The sequence below is a fragment of the Vidua chalybeata genome, chromosome 1 (genome assembly GCF_026979565.1).
Source record: "Vidua chalybeata isolate OUT-0048 chromosome 1, bVidCha1 merged haplotype, whole genome shotgun sequence".
NCBI lineage: Eukaryota > Metazoa > Chordata > Aves > Passeriformes > Viduidae > Vidua > Vidua chalybeata.
In genome coordinates, this window is record NC_071530.1 from 131,575,801 (window position 1) to 131,592,446 (window position 16,646).

Below are 16,646 nucleotides of genomic sequence, written 5' to 3' on the forward strand. Positions count from 1 at the left end.
AAATACCTTGGTGAAGGAATATAAAAATATTTAAATTCAACAGGCTAGTACATTTGCAGTTTTCTTTTATTAGGTGTGAAATCTAAGAATCCCCTGCCAACTCTTGAGGGCTCCATCCAGAATGTTGAATTGAAGTACTGCAGCACATCATTGGTCAAATGTGCCTCTGGGACCGTGGGATCAATAAAAATTTGTGCCAAAGCCCCAGGTATGTGCAGCTGGACCATGTAAAACTTTATTGCCTGTATAGGAGAATTGGCCTTGCTTTTTACAAGGGGAGTTACTGAAACAAGAATTTACTCATTGTTCCTGTGAATCAGAGAGGGGTTTTTGTATTCTGTTTTGGGGGTTTTTGTTATTATTAAGTATGTCATGATGATCCAGTCTTGCCTCAGTATAGTCAAATTTTACACTGAATAAAAAAAATAGATTTTTTTTTTCTGCTGAGACAAGTATTGATCGGGAAGCTTTCAAGAAATAGGAAAAATACAGAATACTTGCACCTAGCTTTATCCTTAGCATAATTTTGATGTATTCTCTTGATTGTTTAATGCCTCATTTTCCATTAATGCTACAGGTATGTACTTTGTTTGTAAAGGTTTTGAGGACTCTGTGATTTTTTTTTTTTTTTTTTTTTTTATTTTTTTTTTACTTCTTTAATACAATTTTTCCTGAGGAGCATGTGGGAACCTGTCAATGTCTATGACGTCTTTATGCATAAAAAGCAGCTAAGGTCAAGAATATTAAAATTTGAATGTCGTTAAATTGAGTTCATGGTGATGTTTAAGTAGATTATTTTATAAAATTGGGAAGGAAATTACTGTTTTAAAGGTAATCAATTACTTTATTTGAAATCCTTCTGGAAGTTAAGGCATTTACAGGATAAACATTAAGTAGATTGCCAAATAGTCTACGTGATGCTGCTCTTTCTATTTGCTCTTTTAATTCTGTATTCACAATGTAAATTAATAGATGTTCTCTTCGGACTAGTGAATGTTTGTCTTGAAAATTTATCTTGTTGCACTAAAAGCAGTAAGGAATCTAATTTTTATCTTAGGTGATGGTGGAAAAGAGAAGCTGATTCCTTTAATTCAAGGCCCTTCTGACACCAGAGACTTACACAGCAGTAAATGGCTCAATGAGAGTAGAAAGCCAGAATCTCTCTTAGCTCCAGATTTGGTAGCCTTTACAATCCAAATTCCACAGTATATGGACTACTGCCATAATTCTGGTAAGTACAAAACTCTTGTTAAGCTGGTATCACATTACATTTTTCCTATCCAATGTGATTTACAAAAGAGAGACTTGAAATAAAATGTGCCAAATGTCAAAGTATCTTCTACACACACTGCACACATTATAACTTAGCTCACTGTGAGACAAAGAACTAAAGCCTGCATTTTGATGTATGTCTTCTTCTAAAAGGAGTGCTTGATTAACTTTTAACTTTTTTTTTTTTTTTGGTTACCTTTTAAAATAATTATATGAAACTTTTGTAAACTTTAGGCAGGGAAGGGAGGAGAGGTGGGATCCATGTTGAAAATATTATTTTGGTTCTCTCTTCTGGTACTGGGTTGGCCTTCTTATACAGAAGTTGACATACTGAATTCTAAATGGTTCATATAAATTTGCAGCATAATTTATTATTAAGAATTTGTTTATCATATCATTTGTTAACAAAAATAATTTAAAAAATACTGCAGGGCACACACCTGACCTCATCAAATTTGGTGTTGTGGTGGCCTTAAATGAGAAGTTAATAATTTGTGAGAGTTGTTTGGCTAAATTTAAGGGTGTTGTTGACTTTCTGGGCATAAATACTTTTACCTGACATTCTTATGATTTCTGTGGTCTTTAAACAAAACATTGATCTGTTCTAAGCAACACTGACAATTTTGAAATGTGTCTAGTTTAAAATAACTCATGTAGTTTGTGAAATACACATGGAATTAGGTTTTCCTGTCAGTGTGGTGCTTCTTAAAAACCATACTTTTATGTTTTTCAAAGCTTATTCTATGGCCATGCTAGGCATGGAATGAAAAGTGGGGAAAAAACAATCAAAAAAATATCTAGGTTAAGGAAAGTAAAAGAATTACCTGACCTCAATATTATGAAACACAGAATTAACTTGAGCACTTCAAGTGTGCTTTTTTCTTGTATTTTTTCCTGTGTAATGATTCTTGAATGTCATTAGTCTGAAAAGTAACAGTGAATTTATTGCTGTCATTGCAATTTTTATGTGCATATGCAAGCAACATTTGATTATTACACAGAGTAAATATTTGTAAGCACTGTGCTCTCCAGCAACTGTTAGGTTATTTTTTCAGTAATTTTACTTCCCTGTTTTTTGGAGAGCATCATGTTGAAAATGTTTACAGCAGTGTTATTATAACAATTATCTTCAGGTCCTGCTCCTAAATCATTGCCAAGAAGCAGTTCAGGATTCAATAATAGCTGAATTAGTCAGATGAAGCTAAAATCTGTTGCACCTGTTGATTCACTTAAATACCTTTTAAATGTTCATAACAACAATATTTATTACTATGACTAATTGTCACATTTCTTGCCTTTTTGAGGATTTTTTGGTTTGATTTTCTAATTTTAGTCTTAGTATATTAATTATAATTTAAAGGCTCTGTGGATACCTATACTGTACACTTACTGCTTTTGTTACAGGTCATAAGGATCACATACGTTTTTGCTCATCATTATTACAGATTGTCCAGTTAGATGATTGGGAGTCCTTGATGGGTTGTGACAGGAGATGCTTTATGCTTTATGAGAATAAGGCACTGACCAGTGAAGTGCTGGCTAGACTCACATTCAGGGATTTTGAGATACAAAACATTGTTTTGTAATAGACTATTGTCTGTGGTACCTGTTTTGTAGATGAATGGACATACATTAAAAATGTGAGGATTTTAGAGTTGAAAATGTACTGGACACTTCACCTGCCTGCTCAGCGTCCCAGGAAAGTTGTAGTGATTCTGTGTACACAATGGCAGTCACTAACCTGCTCTAGCTCTGCTCCTCTAAATCTGCAGTGTGGCACCTGTGAGGAGTGACAAATGAGAGGAAAAATCTGACTGACCTGCTAATGCTTTGGTCTCATTCAACAGGAAGAATGGCATACTGCAAATGACTTGAATTTTTTTTTTAACATAAGTTAAACCAGGAATAATTAATGTTTAATTTGTCTCAGGTTTTATACAAAGGATCAGCAAAGCAAAAGCCTTTGCTTTCAAATACTTGCTGAAGAAACTGGGGCAATTGAATACAGGAGATATGGCTATCATTTTCATTGTTACTGTGAAAATTACATGTAGGGAAAACATGAAGTGCTTTGAGAGCATAAAAATGCATTTTCCATCAGTTGCAGTTACTTCTGGGAGTTTAAAAAGCTATACTGGATAATTTCACAGAAAAAACTCATCCCTTGGGAGTTAAAGATTTTTAAAGCTGTACAACTGGAGGTGATTGTGCAGTACTGAAGTTGTGCTGTTTGTGAAATTTTTCCTAATGATGTTGCATATAGTGTTCTGTAGTAAGAATTTGGACTAATTAATTCATTAAATTGAATGGAAAAACAACTTGATCAAAAATTATATCAGCTGTTTGGATATAAAATGCTAAGGAGGAGGTTGTGCAAAATCAGGGCATATTTACCCAGAGAACAGGGAAGGGACTATTTGTCCTCTCCTTGTTGCATCAGCAGCTGCCTACTGTCTTGGATCACTTGATACAAGACCATTTGATCCAGGGTGATCAGTATGTTTGTGCAACTTCCTTTTACTGCTTGTCTGTATGTGGCTCTGCAGAGTTGTATTTACAGAGGATATATTTACAGTCTGAGGGATAGATCATTTGATATGATATCTTCCTTTTCACTATTTCACTTGTGCTGTTGAGATGAAGAGGAAAAAGAATGTGGTTCTAGCAGTACCATACTGCATTGAGTACAACCATCAAAGGAAAAAGCTCTAAACTGTACTTTCAAAAAGGGCAGCATTTAGAGCATGTGATGTGTAGCATTTACAGTGTATAACAAGTATAAAACAACTGCATATACTTATGGTTACTGGTCTTACTGTTTGATGCATAAAGTGTCATTATCACATGGAAAACTAATCCACCTGTGGCAAAGGAAGTATTTAAGGACAATGAATATAAATATGATTTCGTTTAGTCCTTAAATAGAAGTCTGAATGCTGTGATTTTAATTTTGGTTACTTTGGTTGTATGAAAAACTGCCCCGGTATCTCTATGCATAGTTGTAAAAATCAGTGAATATGCTCCTCAGTCTTTAAACTGCAGCATATAAAATAAGTACAAGAGAGGAGATTATTCCATTACCCCAGGGCTTGGGAAGGTCCTCTTACTCTTTCTCCAAAATAACCCTGGCTTTATTAACCCTGGGAGCAAGCTGCAGACCTTGTTTGTTTCACCTGGCCTTTGAGAGAAGAGGGAGATTTCAAAATGAATGCTGGTGTTAGTGGTTAATTATGAACAGCTGTTGAATAGATGAGGTGAGCTGATTAAGCTCTATTTGGTTTTCCATGTTGAATAATTGGGAGTGCATGCACAGTCAGTGTATGGACAGCTTTATTACAAATAAATCAAGAGGAACACAAATAAAAAAAAATACAATTAATAGTTTTCTCTGAGATCAGCTTAAATAGTCAATAATGCAGCAGTGAAAAAAGGGAGTAAACAAAAGTACTTGTATTAATATCATGCTCATATGTGTTAAATGTATACACTCAGTGGAGCAAAGCAAGAGTGGGAAGGCTTTTCTAATCTGTTGAAGCTGCATAAAGGCTGATGAGCAAACATTCAACCTTATAAAAGTTGGCATTTCTTGTTTAATGATATGTTTCTCAAACTTCCAAAACCTTTAGAATTTTTTTCTTCTATCAGTATTTTGATTTAGATAAGATCACTCCATTCACCCCTTTCCCACACCAAAAGGAAAAAATAACTGAAGAAATAATATCTTCAAGTAAGAAAAAATTGCCATAGAAGTTGTACCAGCAGGAACATAAACTTTTTTATTGTTGTAAACAATCTGATTTTTATCTGTTAGAACTTAATAAAGGAGGTGAGAGATTATAGGTAAGTTTGTTTTTTTGCACATACGCTTACATATGCCCCCCCAAATTCCTTTTTTTTGCAGTTAAAAAAGCATGATATTGACATATTTTTAAATTTAATTTTGACTGCTTGCACTAGGGATATTAGTTTGAATTTTGAAGCTGAAACAATTTTATTTTTAAGTTCTCATCTAATTTAACTGAGTTCTTGTGGTAGACAGTAAATAAGTAAAAAAATCCTAGTAAAAGAGAATTCATAGTCTAATTTGAAGTATTCTGGAAGGATTTAACACAATGAATGAATAAAAATGGTTAGTATATTGGAGTAATTAAAGACAATTCACATTTGTGGTTTGGACATAAATGTGTAAAAATTATACCCATCTATCTTATTACATTTCCTTTTCTCTCCCTGAGGATTTCACTATGTACTTTATCTGTAATTGTTGCCAGTTTTCTATCAAGTTCCCACTGGGCTTCTGGTGCAAAAAATCTTATCCTCTCGATGACAGAGCTTGCCTGAATGATTTCATGCTCTTAGCATTTTTGTTCACGGGAATTAGGGGGAGAATGTAACTGCAGCTGAACATAGCATCTATTTTTGTAATTTTGAAGTTTAGGCTCTGTTATTGGAACTAAATGAAGAGATGCAGGTGTTCTCCAGTTCAAGTCCTTTGGGATTTTTTGATGGTAGATGCTTGAAAAGAAAATGCATGTGTTTCCAGAGTCAAACAGCAGCTGTGGACAAGGATTTATGTTTTTCTCAGAACTTTGGGATTTCAAAATGTTACATTTAATCACATGCACAGAAAGGAGAGCAAATGTTAAAGATGTTACATATAAAACTAGGAGACTGATCTTTTTACCATACCAACTAGTTGTGGGAATAGAGGAACAAAGTGATCTTTAATCTTAATATGCACAATTTCAAAAGGATTATGATAGTTGCCAGGACTCTGGTCTTATGAGAACTGTGCTCAGGCAGTGCACAGCATTTATATCTTCTTAATTGCTTTTAAAATCGGGTTTATTCTTATATTTTTCCTTGGAAAAATATCAATGTTAATAGTATGAGTTACTGAAAACACAGAATTCATGTAGGCTTACTTTGGAGGGTGGATTTAAATTTGGTAAGTATACATTTTTAGAAAAAATTTTCTGGCAACGTCCTGTAGTTTTCAAAATTTGATTTAAAATAGCAGTTCAACTGCCTGAATTGCAAGGCTATATTTGGAAGTTTTCTTTCTGACAGAATTTGTGGGCAGAAGTATTTTGTGGTAATGCAATTTCTCCCTCCCTTTCTCTCTGGTGATTTTGCAATTAGTTGATTATAGCAAACAAAATGTCTGACATCTTAAGTTTAGCTGAATTTGAGGCAAGGGCAGCAGATGGTGGTATGCTGAGCAATTCAGGAAGGGAGAATGGGGTGGGCAGGAGCAGGTTGGTAACAGTGGTAAATGCCAAGTTAATTAATACCAAGGAAGAGAAATAAAAAACCTCTTTTAACATTCACCAGTTTGTGTGTGCTCCATCCTCTGCCATTGCCCTCACAACCTCAGTATGTTGTGCACTATAACAATGTTAAATATCAAATATTTTTTCCAGGCTTGGATCACCACTGCATCTACTGTCTTACAAAGATCCAGCACTTAGTACTTTCTCTAAGAGAGAAGTAAACTTGTCCTCAAGTGCAGTCTGTTCCTCTGCTGGCTGCAATTGTAGATTTCATATCCATGGGAGTAGCAGCAGGGAGGGACGTACTATACTATGCTAACTAGATTGACTACTTCCAGTGAGTTGCATAAATCTGGCAACTGCCAGTAAGTTCTGGTTACAGAAAGGTAATTGCACAATGCAGGAATAAGACAGCTTGTTCAACTTTCCCTCGAGTAATTCTGCAAATCCTCTTGGGGAGGAGGTGTTTTCATCTCTCTGCTTATGTTGCGGTCAGTTTCTCTCAATATGCCATAAATCCTTCAGCAATACATGTGTTCTAAAATTCTGAGATTGTGACTAAATAGGATTCTGAGTTTTGTAAAATCTTACTTTAAAATTTAATTTTTAAAAAAAAGTTAAAAGGGAAAAAGCCTACACTGTCATGCAAGTTGTTAGGAAGTTAGCCTCTGTAGTTGAGTTCCCTGAACGCTTTCAATCCTGACTGACTTTGAGATGTACTGTTCAGCTGCACTGTGGAAGTCAGGTAATATCTTTAGTCAAAGAAGCACTTTTGCCATTTTTCCAAGGGTTTTATTTTTTTTTTTTTTTTCTTAGTAGAATCACTTAAGATTCAAAGTTTGGGCAAAATAAGAACAAACCAGTGTGAAGACAGGGACTCAACTCCAAATGGCAGGAGCCTTAGCTATTGCACTGGGAAACATGTGACTGAGGGGACTGGAAAGCCTGCCTCTCATCTGAATTTATAACCTTTTTGTAAAAACTCATTGTCTGACTCTTTCTTTTAACTCAGGATAACAGTGTAGATAATGTAGTTGATCTTGTAGTTTTTGGGATAGGACTTTGAGCTTCGCTACTGGCAATTAAAGAGCTGAGCTCTTGAATGGTGGGGGTAGTAAGAGGCATGAAGGCTTTAAAGTACATAAAAGAAATCTCTCAAGCAGCTCATAACCTAGAAAATTCTGTAAAAGTAATTAAAAAGAAGTTGTTGAAAAGCCTTTTCTTTTTTAAACTTTTAACTCATTAAATGTGTAGAAGTTAAGGAATGGCAGATATGAGATTTTTTTCTGCTACCTTTATTTTGTGTGTGTGTGCATGTGTGTTCCATTGGATTTCTGTTCACTTTAAAATCTGGCAGTATCAAAGTGTTCCATATGGCCACCAAAGTCATATTTAACACTTCTGTTATTGAAAAAAAAAAATATCTACATGTGGGTTCAAATGATAATTTCTATTTTCATAATGGTAGAGGCTGACATATCTGTACTTCCTATATTTATGAAAATGCATTTACCTTTCCCACTTATGGCATCTGGAAAAGCATTATTCAACAAGGTGACTAGATACTTATTGTTGGTTTCAATTGTTTTGAAAACATGACAGGTATAGGCTCTCAGCAATTGCTGACACATAGCTTTGGACTTTGAAATCTGTTTTTAATTGAGAAAATATATGTTGGCCAGCATATTGGGATAGTTCCCTCCTATTTTGAAAAAACGCCATGGGATCTTTAACTTTCCTTTTGGATACTTCCCAGACATGGTCATAAGGGACTGTAGCTGTTTATTTTCAAGTAGTGTTTAAACTATGTCCAGGTTTTATAATTGAATTGTATTGCTCTCACTGCCTCTTTAGTGATGTAAATGATTCATATAAGATGGCTACTTTTTTGTAATGAAATGCTAAATAGATATGACTGAAAATCAGTAGACTCTTGGTGGTAATAAATGCATTTTGACTAGATCAACTTCATTTATAAAAAAATAATTTAGTTACAAGTACTTAAATAACATCACAGCGCATTTGATAAAAATAGCGCTAAATGAAGCATCTTATTTTTAATGCAGAAATTATTATACATAGAAATATATTTGTTCTTAATCTGAATTTTTTTCAGTAATTTTCATGGTTCAACTCTGTACCAGTTTAAAAAAAGCTACAGGTCACTCCCAAGATTCCAAGGTTCTGGTTATAATAGAAATGTACTAATAGTCTCATTTTTCTGATTCGGGATGCAGTCAGAATGAATATTCAACCACATTGTCCCTTTCTACCCAAACATTACTGTTCAGAAGCTCCCACAGAAATTCCTTCCTATGATGTTAAGAATAGCCACTTGTGGTCAGCAATTAAAGTTGGGCCATTACCAAGTAACTGTAGATCTAGTTTTATGTAGAAAGCAACAGTTCACAGTCAGGCTTAGGTAAAGCAGTTTAGAATTTTAATGGTATATATTTTTTTTTTTTAATTCATCTAGATAACCTCTGTGATGACTCTCAATCTAGGACAGACTCCTATAGCTGACCAAATGGAAGTAATTTTGAACAGACAGATGATCTTTAAGGTGTACAACTTTGGAAACATTTAAATTAGTTCTATTTTTTTCATGTGCTGTGAAGCTTCTCAAGGGCAGGCTCTATTGTTACCAGAAATCTGCAGACTGTATAAAAATTAGTACTGCAGGAACTATTATTCACTTGTAATCTTTAGACTGTTTAATCACTCCTGTGCTGTATGAGCCAATTTCATTTTACCTGTGCACTCAAATAGAACTAATATGCTCAAAATACGTAATATGTACTTGTGTAAAGGTGGCAGAAGTACTTAAAATTGGTATCAGGAAAACAGTGCTTTGTGTAACTTTTCAGTTTTTGTTAATAGCTAAAATCAGCTTACATATAATAGGTGAGCCATTAATATTGAGTATCTCTATATAACAGGCTTTACAGCAAATTCAAACTCAAATGTGGTATATTTGAGGATATCCTGTCATTCTCAGTATCACATGGAATGCTAATTCTATTTGAGAAATGCAGTGATAGGATTAGAGTGGAGATATAGTTTAATTAAACAGCTAAATATTTTTAATTCTTAATTTTAATCTGATTTACACTCTTCAGTAGAGGATAAGGCATTTTGAAAAGGAAAAAAAAAATATTTGTTTTTCAGAAGTCATGTCTGAAAGAGAAGATTCTAGGTGTTGCCCTCGTCTTGCAGCCAGTTCAGTTAAGACAAACAGATGCCAGAGCAAAGTAATTTACTGACCTGAATTCTGAGTTTCTATCCAAACTCCTTTGTGCTGCAAATTGTTGATACCACTTGCAGCACAGCATATTAGTGCATACTCTGGCTTTCCTGTTTTCCTAATTTCTCATGTGTTTTCAAGGTGAAGTAGACAGGTCTGGAAAAAAAAGCGCTTTTTCCCCCAAGAGTTTTAGAAACCTCTGCATTTGCAGAATAGCAAATAATTTTGGGGTTCTGCTTTCTTAACTTAAGAGAACATTTTGTGGTTATGCAATGAGTGGGTACTCTGACAGTGTGAATGGAAGGGATGGGGAGTTCCAAACATTTCAGCTCTTACAGTAAGAGTTTGCCTGCATCTACCAACTCTTACACATTTAGCGTGGGTTCCCATCTGTTACTGTAGAGCTTCTGAGGCTGCTTGTCTGGGGTTTGAGCCAACCTGAAGAATATCTCTGGCTATGCTGCCTCATATCCGGGAATCTTGGAAAAATAGACCACTGCCTTTGGGAAGGTTGACATGAAAGGAGTCAGACTGACCAGAGATTGAGCTATGCCTTTGTGAATTTCAGTGTTTATAACTGTCATACCAGTGGAAGAAAGACCATGTTCTAATAATATGTTGCAAAAAATAAATGAAAATAAAGTTTATTCAGCATTATAATTAATAATAAATAATAAATCTTCAAATTAATAATCTGAATAAACAAACAAGTGGCTGACTGCCTCTTATCTCCTGCTGCCCTCAAAAGTACCTAAGCTTGTTTTACTTTTAGAATAAAAATAATTAAACCCTAAACAAATGTGTGTAAATACAATATAAAGTATAATATTAGAACTTCCCTGTTAAAGTGGGGAGAATAATGGTGATTTTGTAAATAGAAACAATACTTTGAAAATTAAGAGAAAATATGATTGAATATAAGAATTGTTAAATACAGTATCTGGCTCAACAGGGTTATGGAGCACGTATGGTGATGGATCATCGCTTTTAGATAGTATTCTGTTCTCTTCTGTATGTCCATAGATGTAATCAATCAGATGTCCAGTTTGTGTAAAAGTTGATAAAGCATTTCTTTGATGCTCTAGGCTTTGCATGAATTATATGTACAGCACATTTCTTATTTTTAGTGTAACTGTGTTCATGTTTGGTCATGTATTCAATAGAAATAAATTAATGAAATGAGAATATGAATTCTCTTCTGTACTTTTGAGCTCTCTTATGTCCTTACTGTCATAAGGGAAGAGGAATTTAGTATTTAGCAAATCTTTCAGGTTGTTACCTGAAGATTTGTACAAGAAAATGAAATTTGTTCAAACTATCTTTATAGTATTTGAAAGAGGTATTAGCCCAAGCCCTGGATTAATATTTTTCAGATAAAAAAAAATATTGCAAAACACTTCTTTCATACATGTTTCATAATAAATTCATTATTCAGTAATAAATTTTAAATTAGCCTATTAAGTGTGATTTTAAAACAACTTTTGGAAAGTCTTACAGAGAGAATGTAGTTTTTTGAAAACAGATGTATATTTTCAAGGGCACATCTCAGTCCTTTACACAGTTGCCTGTCCAAACAAATAAAATGAAACTTTAATGCAAGTTGTAGTCAGTTGATTAAATTCTTTTAAATTATAAAATGAAATAATTAAGACATGCTTTTCAAAGAAGGAGTAATAAAATATAATAATCATAATATTAATTATGTTTAGTGTAATGACTTTTATAATAATTAGAAGCCAATAATACTTTTTTTGTTCACTGGTAACATAAGCAAAGTATAAGCCTGTGAAAAGGATGACTTAACACAACTGTTGATGCACTTTGACTGAAACATCTTTATCAAGTTAATACAAGAAGCAGTCATGCCCTACTTGAATTACTCATTTATAATGGCTGAGCAGCAGCCTGGATATGGACTTTGAAATCCTGGGAAAATAAGATGCATGCATGCATCCAAATGTCTAGAGCCTTTAAAGCAGCTGTAAAATGTTGAGTGAGATGTCAGCTACTAGCTGTTGTCTACATTTTTAGTCTTAAGGGAAGTGTGATCATTTAATTGCTAACCAAATTTAATATTATTATAGTCATTACATCCTCAGTTCAAAACTTATTTCCTAGAGCCATTTGAACTGAAGAACCAGAATATTTGTCTACTTTTTTCCACGCTTGTATTGCACAGATTATTCCAACTGTTTTTGAAGATATTCCTTGCTTTGTTAAAATGCATACATTTTTCACTAACTTTTATTGTGCTTGTAATGAGGAAATAATCCCTAAGATGTGTGAAATACCAAAATAATGCACATGTGTGGGTAGCAATTCCAAAAATGCTACCTTTGTGCTCAATAAGGATATAAGAGCATAATAGCTGGTAAAAGCCATATATTAAAACGATTTCTGTCTCTTTGCACTGGTGGGATGTCGCTGTTTGCGCAGTTTTTTGCAGATGATGGCATTGCCAGGTTCCTTGTCTTCACAACTTGATTTCATGTTTTCTTTGAAAAGAGAGACATATAGGAAATTAACTGTTCAACTTTAATTTTTCCTCAAATTCTTGCACAATTCCAAAGGGTGTGCATCCTGTTATACTTGAAACAGAGATTTTTCATTAGAAGTGCCAGATGTTTCTCCAGTATCCTCACATTTCCCAAGTCACCAGTATAGAAATAAACACTCTTCTTTTTACTGCAGGAATTGTACAAGAAGTCAGTGACAAGAAGTCAGTGAGAGCATGAATATCCAGTTTTGCATGTTGGAACATCTATATTGCAGTGTGAACTTCGTGTTGCACTTTGGAGACTGACAATAAAGTCCATGTTGTATCTATCCAGGGATATTCATAATCAACTCATAGCAGTTAGTGAGACTGCAAGGATACTTAATTAAGGATCATTCAGGAATTGGTCAAGTAGTTTTTTCCTTCTTTCTGTTACAAGTAAAATTGAGATGACTTGTACTTTGTCTGTTTCCTGGAAAAATCACTGTCTCAAAATCATGATGGAAGGAGAATCTGTTTTCTACACAATGGCAGCAAATTAGGCTCCCGACTCAGAGATCGTGCCTTCCTTCCTGGTACTGGGAAGAAGGAGAGGTGAGAATAATCCACCTTAAAGGTAGAAATAGGATGGTTAAAAGTCTTCACTCATATTTTTTCCAAGGCAGCCCTAGTAGATAGCTTTCATAAGGTATAGCTCTTATCAAAGACTAGATTTGAAGGAGGAAAGCAAATAAAACCAGGCTTAGTACAGATAGTCCTGAGGCAAGGCCCTTTGGTCTGCCTCCTCAGTGGAGGTTGGGGATGGAAATCCATGTGGCAGCAAAGACACAAGGGTTATTGTATTTTTAGAAACCAAGGAAGCACCTGAGAATGGTTACATAGGAATTAGGGCTTGTCCCCAAACGACAGTAATGAATAGTCCAACTGAAGTGGATTTACATCAATTCATTCAACATGGGCATCAAGCAGGAGGAGCTGGAAGCCTTTGTGCAGCAGGAAAACGATGACATACTTGCCATCATGGAAACATGGTGGAAAGACTTGAACAACTGGAGTGCTGCAGTGGATTGCCATAAACCCTTCACAAAGGATAGTCAAGGAAGGAAAAATGTTGGAGTAGCTCTGGATGTTGGGGAGTGTTTTGATTGTCTACAGCTTAATGATGGTGACAGCAGGGTGAGTGTTTATTTTAAGAGTCAGAGAGAAGGACAACAAGGCTTTGGTGGGAGTTTGCTGAATGCCTCCCAAGCAGAATAAAGAGGCAGATGAAATATTCTGTTAGCAGCTGGGAGAAATCTCACAGTTGTTGGTCTTTGTTCTCATGGGGGACTTCAACTTATCAGATATCTTCTGGAAATGCAATAGATTGGAGAGGAAACAGCCTAGGAGGTTCCTGGAGTGTGGAAATTAACTTCTTGGCACAGCTGGTGAGCAAGCGAACTATGAAAGGCACAGGCTGGACCTGTTGTTTGTGAGCAGGAATGGGCTGGTGGGTGATGTGGTGGTTGAAGGTCTCTTGGGCCCAGTAAAAATTAAATGACAGAATTTTTGGTTCTTGAAGAAGTAAAGGGGGTGGGGGAGCAGTAGATCTGCTACATTGGACTTCCAAGAGTATACTTCGGCCTGCTTAAGAGACTGGTTGAAAGAGTTCTTTGGGAGGCAATCCTGAGGCACAAAGGAATTAGGAAGGCTGAGCACAATTTAAAAAGGAAATCTTAAAAGTATAGCAGGCTGTACCCATGTGCTGAGAAAGATGAGCTGAGAGAGAAGTGTCTGACATGGCTGGAGAGAAAGCTTTGGCTGGAAATCAGGAAAAAAAGAGGAGCTCATGACTTTTGGAAGAAGGGTTGGAAAACTCTCAAGGACTGCAAGGATATTGTGAGGTAATGAAGGGAGAAAATTAGAAGGGCCAAAGCCCAATTAGAACTTAAACTGGCTACTGCTGTGAAAGACAATGAAAAATGTTTCTGCATATACATCAGCAACAAAATCCATTATTGGATGAAGGGGCAAACATGATGGCAAAAGATGAGGAAAAAGCTGGGTACTTAGTGTCTTAATATGACACTTTAATGACAAGACCAGTTTTTCTTTGGATACCTTGCACCCTGAGCTGGAAGACAGGATTGGGAGCAGAATGAAGGCCCCGTAATTTGATGGTCGATGATTCCCATACAATTTAGACATACACAAGTCTGTGGAACTAGATGGGGTCCGTTCAAGGGTGCTGGGGGAGCTGGCAGAAGAGCTCACTGAACCATCTTCAATCATTTACCAGTGGTCCTGTCTAACCAGGGAGGTCCCAAGTGACTGGGAATTGGCAGTAGTGACCCCTATCTGTAAGAAGGGCCAGAAGGAAGATTTGGGGAACTACAGGCTTGTCAGCCTGACCTTGGTGCTGGGCAATGTTATTCAGCAGATCATCTTGAGTATCATCATATGGCACATGCAGGACAACCAGAGAGATCAGGTCCAGCCAGTGTGAGATTAGGGGAGGCAGGTCCTGCTTTTCCAACCTGATCTCCTTCAATGACAGGGTGACTGTGGGAATCCTTAAAATGAGAGAGTTTTGGGAAAGCTGCAAAAAGCAGGCCTCAGAAACAGCAGAACTGCGATTAGACCTAAGCAGTAGCCATAACATTTGTCAGCAGAAAAATTATATAATAAGTAGAAAGTAAGGGCAAATAGAACAATAGTCTGTGTATTAACACTTAGATAGAATAACGCCCTAAGCTACAAAAAAATATGTTTAACAAGATATTAAAAAGTTCTAAGCTTATTAATGGAGCTCTGTGCATTGTATCTTAAGGCTTACAAGCAAGTATTGTATTCAAAATAAGCAAAAATTGTTTTAACAAAAGGTAGATGTGCTTATAGTAGTTAAATAAATCTACTGTCAATATGATTTTGCTTTGTGTGATTAGTCAAAAAACTTTTAAAGTAAGTTGTAACATTGAGTTCTTTGCTGCTGGGGATGTGAGCTACTAACATCTTCCCATTGTCGTAACCATGTAATGAGAGTGATGCTGGAAAATAAACAACTCAAGACACGTTCCACAGCAGTCCCGTCCCATTCATGATTTGTACATAGACCCCCAGCCAGCAATAGGTGACCTGCCTAATGGATGAGAGAAAGGCTGTGAGTGTTGTCTACCTGTGTGTTAGTAAAGCCTTTGATACCATTTTTCACAGCACACTTTTGGAGAAACTGATTTTTCATGGTGTGGATAGATGTATTTTTTACGAGGTAGGAAACTAGCTGCTTGGCTAGACCCTGAGAGTGGTGGTGAATGAAATCAAATCCTTTTGGTAACCAGTCAGTAATGCAATTCCCCAGGGCTTAGTGTTGGGGCAAGTCCTGCTTCATATCTTTATCCATGATCTGGACAAGGACACTGAGTGCACCTGCAGTCAGTTTGCAGAGGACATCAAGTTAGGTGGAAGTGTTGATCTGCTGGATAGTGGGAAGGTCTGCAGAGGCATCTGGACAGGCTGGATTGATGGCTGAGACCAACAGCATGGAGGTTGGCAAAATGGCAGGTACTGCACTTGTGTGACAACACCACCATGCAGTGCTACAGAGTTGGGCAGAGCAGCTAGAAAACAGCGCTGTGGAAAAGGACCTGGGCATGCTGGTCACCAGTGGAATGTCAGCTAGTGTGTGCCCAGGTTGTCAAGAAGTCCAGTGGCATCCTGACCTGTGTTAGGAATAGTGTGGCCAGCAGGACCAGGGTGGTGATTGTCCCCCTGTACTGGTGAGGCCACACCTCATGTACTGTGTCCACTTCTGGGCCCCTTAATTCATAAGGGACATTGAGGTGCTGGAGAAAGTCCAGAGAATGGCAATGGAGCTGGTGAAGGGTCTAGAGGGTAAGTCATAGTAGGAGCAGATGAAGCAGCTGAGGTTGTTAAGCCTGGAGAAGAGGAGACTCAGGAGATACCTTGATTTTCTTGACAACTGCCTGAAAGGAGTTTGTAGCTGGATGGGGCCTGATCTCTCCTCACAACTAACAAGCGATAAGACGAGAGGAAATGGCTTCAAGTTGTGCTAGAGGACATTTCAGTTGGTTATTAGGAAAAATTTATTCACTGGAAAGGTGGTCAGGCATTGGAATAGGCTGCCCAGAGAAGTGGCTGCGTCACTGTCCCTGACAGCATTTAAAAGACATCTGGATGTGGTATTTAGGGACCTGGTTTAGTGGTAGAGTTGGCAGTGCCAGGTTTATGGTTGGACTCTGACCTTAAAAGCCTTTTCCACCCTAAACAATTCTATGATTCTATATAACCAGGGAGGATAATATTTTATCTTACACACTTGTGTAAAGTGGAGCATTTTGGATAGGTTTGCATTGCTGTTTTC

At 36.5% G+C, this 16,646-nt stretch overlaps 1 protein-coding gene across 4 annotated transcripts in view; it reads left to right on the forward strand.

Moving 5' to 3' along the window:
* Positions 1-16,646, forward strand: part of VPS13B (vacuolar protein sorting 13 homolog B) — a 429,986-nt gene that overhangs the window by 136,697 nt on the left and 276,643 nt on the right. For all 4 annotated transcript variants that reach the window (XM_053960664.1, XM_053960682.1, XM_053960693.1 and 1 more), the window contains exons 18-19: positions 74-208; positions 1,058-1,231. In XM_053960664.1, coding sequence (XP_053816639.1) covers positions 74-208; positions 1,058-1,231 — 309 coding nt within the window. The remainder of the gene's footprint in view (positions 1-73; positions 209-1,057; positions 1,232-16,646) is intronic.